The 10,045-nt window shown below is 39.4% G+C and overlaps 1 protein-coding gene across 1 annotated transcript in view; it reads right to left on the reverse strand.

Moving 5' to 3' along the window:
- Positions 1–2,050, reverse strand: part of WDPCP (WD repeat containing planar cell polarity effector) — a 98,478-nt gene extending 96,428 nt beyond the window's left edge. The window contains exons 1-2 of the mRNA XM_010137269.1: positions 1,987–2,050; positions 341–385 (exon numbers count right to left, since the gene is read on the reverse strand). Of these exons, the coding sequence (XP_010135571.1) occupies positions 341–385; positions 1,987–2,047 (106 nt within the window). The 5' untranslated portion in view covers positions 2,048–2,050. The remainder of the gene's footprint in view (positions 1–340; positions 386–1,986) is intronic.
- Between the last annotated feature and the right edge of the window lie 7,995 nt (positions 2,051–10,045).

Here is a 10,045-nt window from a genome sequence, read left to right on the forward strand (position 1 = left end):
CCCACCCACCCAGCACCCGCATCCTGCAGCAGGTGAAAGGGCTGAGCTGGCTATACCATCGAGTAGAAAATAGAAGAATTTCGAGTACCCAATCTTGCCGGGCTTTCTCATGACATAAAGGTTGGTTTTACACAAACATTTTCCAGATTTTTTTTCTTCCATGGAATAAAAAGTTTTTAAATACTCTGACGTAACTTGGGAGAGATCATCTCTTTCTGTGCTTCCTTACTCTATAGAAATATAGAGGCATATATTAACAAGAAACCTGAAAACGTATTTTTCTGAGCAAGTAGTCAGTGTCAAAGATTGAACATTTTGTTTGGTCTTATTTATATTTTACCTGGTTCCTTCTTGTCGTAGTACTGGTGGATCCCAGTATCTTCATCTATACAATTGAATGTAAATATACTTAATTACAGATGTGACACTGGGAACAAAACACAACTTAGTAAGCAAAGTTCAGCATCTCAGCTGTTGCTAGCTGGAGCAGAGCTTTAGGTGTTAAAATCCAAGTGACAGTGGAAAAAACACAACGTGTAGTCTGAATATCAGTAAGACTTTCAAGAACCAGCAAGCAGAGGCTGAAAGAGATTGGGACAGGTCCTTACACCTATTTGGAGCTGTCATTTCCTTCACATACACTTTGATTCTCTTCCAGCTGCCAACGTGCAAAAGTATTTTTACCACCTTCCTAATCAGCATCTTTGGTGTTCTTTCACAAGGACAGCTAAGGATCACGGTGAAAAGTGTACCTTACAATAACTTCCAACGTTTTCTGACGACTGACACAGCTGAGCTAAAGACAACAAGATTTTTTTTAAGATTCGTGAACTCATAAAGTTCCTGATGTGGCTGACTGGTAAAGACTTAGGTGTGCCACGGCAAGCTCCACCAAGTGCATCTAAGAAGGCTTTCGGTTGCATAGTTTTAAAATAAATTTGACATCACATCTGTCTCCTAAACTCAGACAGGGTTATACCACGGGGAGAAATTCCTTACGTAGAGGAATGTAGGAAGTACTGCAACGGCAGGCAGCTTTTAAATCAAGACAGCAGCTGTCCCTTCTGCCTCAGAATTTTAGAATGAGGTTTGTAGGCAATGAATAAATGGACAGAGAGGAACCAAGGTCAGAGGCAGAAAACAGACACAGTAGGCCACAGTACACCCTGAATTACAATAAAGCACAACTATGTGTTTATTTAAATCATCAGACTTTTCTATGAAATACAGCTTTTGTCTTTTTGATATTATTGTTGCTACAGAACAGTTCCGGCACAAAGATGGGATGCCAAGACATACTGAGTCAATATTTGAATAATAACATTCAACTGAGTATTTGTTCATATTCAACTGAATTGTCAATAATATTCAAAACAATATTTCAACAAAAGTATTGTCCACTACAGCTGGCATGAAGGGTCATACATAATATTTTGATACGGTCCACTTATAAACCAGTGGGGTGGGGTTTAGCATTTTATTTTAGTAATAGCAAGGCAAGATGAATGAAGGTCATTTTTACATGGCTAGTTACTTGTTGTGTCTCCTGGAACAATCAATTAATAAGATAAATATATCCTTGTAAGTATAAAATTCCAAGTAATCATGCAAAATACCCAGAACATGCAATAATTTTTTATTTTCATGCTAAGTACAAATCACAATGCCTCTGCAAAACATCTGACAGAGCTCCTTAATTCACCCAAACTAGTCATTAAACCAAAGCTTACAGTCAAGTAGGGCAATAGCTTCCTAAAAAGGAAAATGCATCCAGTTAAATATAACCTTAGCATTTTTTACGTGAAAGGATGCTCCCATCCTATGCTGCACTAAGCAAAGAAGCTGTCCAAGTTCAAACAGCGTTTTGCTGCCTCATTTTCCTTCTCCTAAGTATAAAACCAGCTTCATTTGGGTATTAAGAATTTTACAGCCGTTTAATATTCAACAAGCTTTGCTGTTGTGTTTTAGTATGAGGTAGCAGCTCACCTCGAATACGTAAGTTAGTCTTCAAAGACCACAGAAACATCTCAGTCAGGCAGAAAGACATCTGGTGGCAGACGGAGCCTTAGCAGTATCTAGAGAAGGATAGAAACCGCATGAGCAGGTTAAGTTCCCTCTATTACCAGTGCAACCGCAAGTATTTTGGAAACTAAGTGCGAGAAGAACCGAGCACCGTCAATATTTGTTTTATGTAAGTTGTAGTTTTCGACCGCAATCAAATGAATAATGCATAGGCAAGAGTAAGATATGTATATACGTCTATATACACATCATCTATAGAGACCAATCAACATCTGTTTAAATTTACAGCTGCTCTCACTAAAATAAATAACTTGGTGCTTGATGCTTCTCACAGACCTTGTAAATGTACCTTACAATCTATTCTCATGTACCTTTTAATCTATTTTTACTGTATGGTTCTTCCCTTGACACATGCAAAAGCGAAGCCACTACTTAAAGATCTGGCTTAGGAGAATTTGGCTTTCAGGCCAAATATTTTAAACCCTGTGCATTGGGAAGTGTCAATATAGTCAAGAAACAGTTTTGAACACATGATATTTACAGACATTAGTTACAGTGCTAAACATAAAAAATTCTGTCTTTCTAAATAAAAAAGAGCACTTAAATCGATTAAAACTGACACGACAACAGATGTGAAGCATTTAAAACGCATGAGTTGAAACGTTATGTACATTGACTACAGTTATAAACTGTTTGCTGTGTTTTTGAACAATCCATCTGAATATTCCCACGAGAGGATGCAATGGGTTTGACAGGAGCATGGGGAATCTTCTGAGGCACAGTGACCAACAGACTTCCCTGAGTCACCTCCTGTGGTGCTGTAGTTTTAAGCGGGCCATCGGACCAACTACTTTTACTTCTTTAGCTAAACCCAAGAATCCATGAAAGCAGGACTCAAAAGGGTACAGGGCACACCTAAGAACCACTGTTGGTATGGTACTGTGTACTTCACCTTGTTCCCTTTCCTGAAGCGGGCTCTTCATTTCCTTTCTGTTAATGCCATCTAGATAACGAAGCAATTACAAGACCATTGCACAACTCCTGTCACACACAGCATCCTTACGTCGAGTGCTATGATGAAAAATATGTGCACAACTCTCAGGTAGCATCGAGGAAGCTATCATAGCCCCAGCAGAGCTATGAGACCTTGAGGTATTATCGCTCAAGATAATATGTTTTGATGCACTGCCTAATCCACTGAAATAGCACCAAGCGGAAATAGTGTTTTCTTTACACTGATCCCCAAACGTACAAAAAGTCTCGTTGACTTTCTAAATCCTACAGTTCTATAAAAAAAAAAAAAGGCAAAAAATAAAAGCTCCAACACATCTCTAGTAAATGGAATATACTTTCATCTTGGGCGAGAATGAGGTTTGGCAAGAAATGCAAGGAGATTAGTAGCATGGTGGTCTGCTGAACATGGGAACATTTTTGGTGTAAGGGCAGCCCCTCAGTTTCTGTGTGGACTAGAGTAAAAGCAGATAGTACATTATAATTTTCTTATTTGATTTCTCTTTTTTTACTTTCTTACTTTAGCAAGTGAGACAAAACTCGCATTCCCCAAGGCCCATAGATCCTAGATTAGAACCTCTCACTAACTGGAAGTCATCAAATTGAACTTCTCAGAATTCTATCATTGCTTGACTAAAAAAACACCCCTCAAACCTTGGATTGGCAGACAATCTGTTCAGCTGAAGATAAAGCACATCTGCCCAGAAGACAATATCAGAGTAGGAGAGACTTGGGCACAACAATAATCTATCATGAATTCCTCAAATCACCCCAAAGCTCTTATATTAAGGCTTCACGGGCCTTTTCAGTTGTGTCCTCTTTATGAACACAAAGCCATCCCTAACGTTTTCATGCTGCTCTGTGCCTTCCAAACTGACATCAGACAAGATTTTCAAGTCCATTTTTTCCCATCGAGTGACCTCTCCAAAAAAACCAGAAGGAAGCTTTCAAATGAGCACTAAAGACTCAGTGTACAAGACTTGTACTTTTAAAAAATGAGAAAATTAAGAACGTTTGTAAGGAAATATTAAAACCACAAAGACTTCTAGAGAACTGCATTTCAGATCTGCACTGAATAACCTGGACTCTGAGCACCCACAAAACAGCTAATTATTTCCACGCTCATTACCATTGTGTCAGTGAGAATGGACAACTACCTCAAAAATACTGGTCCAGCCTAGCAACAACCTGAAATGCCTTCTGATTAATTATAGTCCACCGGGGGGAAAACCACAGAAAGAAAGAAGAGAGAAAAGTTGCTTCCGCAACAAATTATGGCATTGTGAAGTCTGAATACTTTGTTCAGAGGAATTATTCTTTCTCGGTCCTTTTGAAGGAATACACGAGAACTTCTGGAGTTATGCAACTACACCTCACCATCGTTACACTCCAGCACAATGGGGATGAGGATGATGAGGATAATGAGGACAAAGGGATGGATCTTTCACATTTGAAAAGTGCCCCTCAGGATTTCCAACGTTCCTTTAACTACCTGAGCTAGGCCCTGCTGCTGCAAAGAGGTAGGTACAAAAAACATAAAAATTCCTTCCATTAAACCATAAGGATGCCCTCCCTCTTTAAAATTGATTAGAGTCTGGGGAAAATGGGATAGAACAACTCCCTTGTTCAGGTAAAACAGGAATTCAGTTTAATAGGTGGTTCTTTTCCTGGCTAATGCAGCACTGTCTCTCTGCTTTCACAGGATCTCCGCAAACAACAGGCAGGGAGTGGTTTTGGTGGCTGCAAAATCTTACTGACCAATGCAGATATTCTGCCATGGTTCTGCTCCAGCATCTGTGTAAGGAGTGCTTTGTTTAAAAAAATCCTCAGTTCAGTAAATCTTTGTTTAACCACTGATACAGAAAGTAACCACCTGGCCAACTTCGTAACATCAACAAATGCTGCAGCTGATACCTGGGGTCCACTCCGCCACCTTCGATATAGCTGCTGTCATGCCAAACAGTTAGGCACTATGTGCTGCACGAGTGATTCAGGGCACTGACATTGTATTCCTCCTTTTTCCACAGTTACCTGGGAGAGTGGGTGCATGTGAAAGGCAATGCCCAGCTCCAAGGAGAGTGCATCCCAAGAACATGGACCTCTGACACGTTAGGAGTGACCTAGAGCTAGAGGATACGGAATGTAATAGCCACAATGGACTCAAATTCAGAAAAACATGTATTTTTTCATTTGACTTTGGATTAATTACACAATAGCTCTACTAGCTATAGATTCCAGAACAGATGACCCTAGACCGTAGTTGTGCCTCCCTTCCTCCCTCCCTCTAATGTTATCATCCAGTCTCTGGCACTGCCACAGCTCATTCCCAATGTCTTCTTTGTAACTCAGACACCAAATGTTCAACAAACAAGGCAAGTTACCAAGTCATCCTACAGCTTATTCTGTGTTTCTGTGATACAGTATTTGGAGCAGAAATTATTATTTGATTTTTCTTCCTCTTCATGACCAATTTCTCCTTCACCAAGGAGAGAAACTCCCTGCAGCACAGATGCGATTCACAAAGGTAACATTTGACTCTGTAAGATAAAGTTTAGCTCCAGCTCTGTCCATCAGCTGCTTGCTGTATGCTTTAAGTAGACACAACAACTTCTTTGTGTGAAGCACGTAAAATAAAATTTTAAACATACTGTCTTTTACATCACTGCAGTATGTCACCTTCCCTTTTATAAGCAGGCTTGGGCTTGTCTTCCTTTTCGTCTTCTTCCCTTTTTCTTAGATGCTGGCTGCACTCGGAGCCCTCCTCGCCTGCAGCTACTTTCCCTGAGCCTAGCTCAGCCCCGCCTCACAACTGCTACTTGGGGGACTGAGACGCCATGCCCAAGATCTTTGCTATCTTTAGTAGCGGGGTGGGCTTCATTCTTGTATGTATTTATTTCTCCTTTAAATCCCTGTTCCACTGAGAAAAGAAGTGTAGATTTCATAGTATAAATGAAAATCAGGTCCCGTCTGTAAGACCAACCTCTGATTTTATGAAGCAGAAATATAGGCGTGCTCTTATAAATCTACTCTGTGCCTAATAATTCATATTACAATATTGGTTTATTTTCAGCTAACACAAATAACAAGCTGTTCAATCATCATAAATCTGAAGTTCCAGGCAAATATTTACTGCTGCTGTTTTTATTCTAAGCAAGTATTTACTGCTGCTACTTTCTTCAGATTTTGATGATTCACAATAATATTGTTATCAAACACATGAACGAAGCAAATTATTTTCCTTATTCTAACTTCCCCAATCTAAACAGGAAAAGTGTTTTGTAGAAGGGTGAACACCACACAGGAGCACTCTGTATGGAAACACGCAGCGAAGCTCCTGCTGTAAGAGAGGCTGGCAGAGCAATCGCTGAAAGGAAATACCTCATCTGATAACTCAAGAATTCTGGCATGAAAACTATACATTGCAAATTTATTCCTCTATGCTGTGAAGCTGTATCATGCTCCTTTGAATTAATTTTTGGAAGGTCATCATGCTCCTTTGAACTACTTTTTAAAGTAATTTTTGTAAAATTCTGTTGGATTGTTTTGAGTCCGAAAATAATCTTTTTTTTTTTTTTTGCAAAGATCATTTTATTTACTGAGTTTTCACGTCAAGATATTTACGTCATCATCATCGTGGCTTGGCTTCGCGAATGAGGATTTGGGAAGGGTTTTTCCCACGCTTACTGCAAACAATGAGAAATATTTTGTAAAAACTAAGTTTCAGATTTTGCTTTATGTCATTTTTGGCATAGTGATACTGCTTTCACTCTTTCACGGGCACCCCCTTGCCGTGGGGAAAGAGCTTGCGTGCCCTTGTGAGGTTGAGAGCAGTGCTGGCGGTGGCATGTGCCTCCGGTGGGGGAGATATTTACATACTCAGCTGTAAAATACACCTATAGCTCCTTAAGAACTACTTGACCCATACTAAGAACACTGAAACCCTGTAAGTGCTGTAAAACAGAACAAACATTTTCCCTCCACTGGACGTCAATTAAGATTACTTCTTGTGCAATTATCTTGGGCTTAATACATTTATACTCTACTGTTTTAACGGCGTTCAAGATGCTGAGCCCCTGATCTTGCGGATAGTTCTGCAGTGATGGTCTCCTCTACCACCGTGGCAAAGCTCATAGTAGGATCATGTCTTTAAAGACTAAGTACAAAAAGCTGCCGCCAGACTTACTTTATATTAAGCACCAGTGTTTTAGATTATTCTTCTTACTCTAAAACAGATTAGTTGTATGCAGGCAAAACATCACACAGGTCCTGTTCAGGATGGGAATTGTTGACGGCTGTCAAGTTCATCCTCTGAGCTCTCGACTACAACTCGATCTGCTAGATGGAGGATGCTGAAGTTCAAGGACACACACAGAAATACTACAGGAAATCTATATTTGGGTAACTTGTTGCCATCTAATGGCTCGTTCACGTGTCGAGACCGAGGGACAATTTTTGCTGAGTTGTCACCCAAGTAGATAACGACAGGATCAGAAACCAAACTCCTGCCTCCTGCCCAAGCCACACTATGTCTCTCCTACCTTCAGCAACACACTTCCAATAGCAGTTATTGGTGTGCTCCTTTGAAAGACAGCTATTGATTCACTGAACAGATAAGAAGATTAACAGCAGCGAAGCAGAATGAATTTGAGGGAGGTAATGCCGTTTGTCAAGAGGCATCTTAGTTTATGTATCAGCCACACCTCTGACAGCATTAATGAAGCTGGGATTCACTCTCCAATTGATACTGCAGGCAAGTATTACAATCCAGAACAACTCTCTGGCAGAGTGGGTGTGAAAAGTTAAGAAGGTCACAGAAAATAGATATAATTGACCCGGGTTTTTACTTCACAGAGTGAAAAGTTCATATACACATTTTGATAAAGACCCTGAAGGCCTTTATATAAACCAGATAGTAGATAAGTGATCCAAACCACAGATAGCCAGTGCTCGCACATGACAGCAGGTAATTACAGAAGGACTACATGTCAAAATGGTTTACACTATTCTTTTAGATAGTGATTGTTGTAAACAAACCAACTTTTCAATATAAAAGGTCAGGAGGTCATAAAATTTCCTAACAAGCTATTTCTTACTGTCAGCCAAAAGAGAAGATAATAAACTCTTTTTTAAGCTAAGCAGAAACCAGCACCAGAAGGTGAAAGGACCTGCAAATTCTCCAAGCACAGGCAACGTCCTTGCTCCACCACCCTGCCACCGCTGCAACTCCTGTTTGCAAGGAAGGAGGTTTACATCAGCAGGTCTTGCAACGGACACCACTGGTTCACACTGGAAATTAGTTACGTAAATGTTACATAATGTTACGTAAATGGGTTTACAACAGTACTACTGACAGCCACAGCTCCGAACTGTTTCTTTCCACTTGCACTTCTATGCCTGGGCACATCAGTTCGTCAGCTGGCCTTGCAGCAGGGGCTGCTACCACCGGACAGCCAGTGATCGGAACAAGAGTTAAGCCCAAAGCAAGGAGTTAACCGTAGCTCGATCTGAATTTAATTACACACGCACCTTAAACAAAGATGATTCTTCTACATCTTCATGCAGTATTTCAGGTCTCACTATCAAACTACTAACCAGACCGGTAAAGATGTCAGTTAACTTTTTTGAAGTGCAGCACTCAAAACGTGTGAATGTCTGTTCAGTTTTCCTTTTGTTTACGCGCTGCACCAACAAATTTCTCACAGAACTGCACAGCTCTGGCCTTTAACATTTTCTGCACTGCGCGTTCACCCAGTACTTATTTTAGAGAATTTTCAAATGCACACTGGCAAACACATTGATTTGATTAACAAATCCTGAAAATTTGCAAGCTGTCTTTAAAAACAGAAAGGGATTTCTGAGTATATTGAATGAGCTGAATAAATCTATGAGAACAAACAGATTGATTATTTTTAGATCTACAACATCTTTAAATGTATTTTTTGGTGTCCTTTTTCAGAATGTTTTACCATTTAAATGTTCTTCAGTAGCTTATTTACATTGTTGTATTTTCTTCTGTTTTGTTTTGATGCAGGCAATAAATTAGGCAAGCAATAAATTAAGCTTCACTAATATTTGAAAATCATCTTTGAATAGCCATTTGCAAGGCTCACTGAGCTTCTTGTTTTTGAGCATTTAATTTTAAATACTTTTTTTCTGCTATACTTGAATTCCAGTTAATCCAGTGAGACTTGTATCTTGCTTTCTTCAATGTAATATTGAAAAAAACCTACAGTGCCTGTGTGTCAGACTTCCTTTTAAGAAAGATTTGATTGCAAACACAAACAAAAAGCTTTTCTTCTTTTGTACTCCTTTATGATCTTCAAACAGGTTGCTATGAAAAGGACTAATATTTTTTCAATTTTAAGCCATACTCACCTTCACAGTTAGGAAAGACAAAAAACGAAAATTTCATGTTACAATAATTAATTCCCGAATGAAATGCTACAGTATAGTTTATGTTACGCTCTAATTACACAGATATGCATTAGGGAAAATAACTTTGAAGAAAAAAATGCATTAATTTAAACATTTTCATAATCACTTTTGGAACTGTTGGGTGGTGAGGTCATATATAAAAAAAATGTACACAGATTTTAATACTGAACTATTCTACTACTCTTAGGAGAGCCATGTGAGTAAAATACTTGGTCTATTAGGACAGCTAGTTTCAGAAATATACCTTATTAAAAAATGCAAACAAAATAGGTCCAGTCCACAGTACGAGACAATGAGCAAGTTGGGGTGGGGAGGTGGGGAGAGACTGAAAGAAAGAGAGGAGAGAGATCAAGCCAAAACTGAGTATTTTTTACAACAAAAAATGATGGTTTAAGTTACCAAAGCCAAAAGAAGCTCTGCCTGCCAAACAGAATGTCACCGGTTTGGCCGAGGCTGAGCCAAGGTCCGATGACAATAATACCCTTCCCTATCCCACCAGAGATAGGGGAAGGGAGAAAAGAATTAGGAAGACCTCTGAAATGCTTATTGGAAAACTGAAACAAGGTTTAATAACACC

This window comes from Buceros rhinoceros, unplaced genomic scaffold (assembly GCF_000710305.1).
Source record: "Buceros rhinoceros silvestris isolate BGI_N320 unplaced genomic scaffold, ASM71030v1 scaffold21515, whole genome shotgun sequence".
NCBI classification, from domain to species: domain Eukaryota; kingdom Metazoa; phylum Chordata; class Aves; order Bucerotiformes; family Bucerotidae; genus Buceros; species Buceros rhinoceros.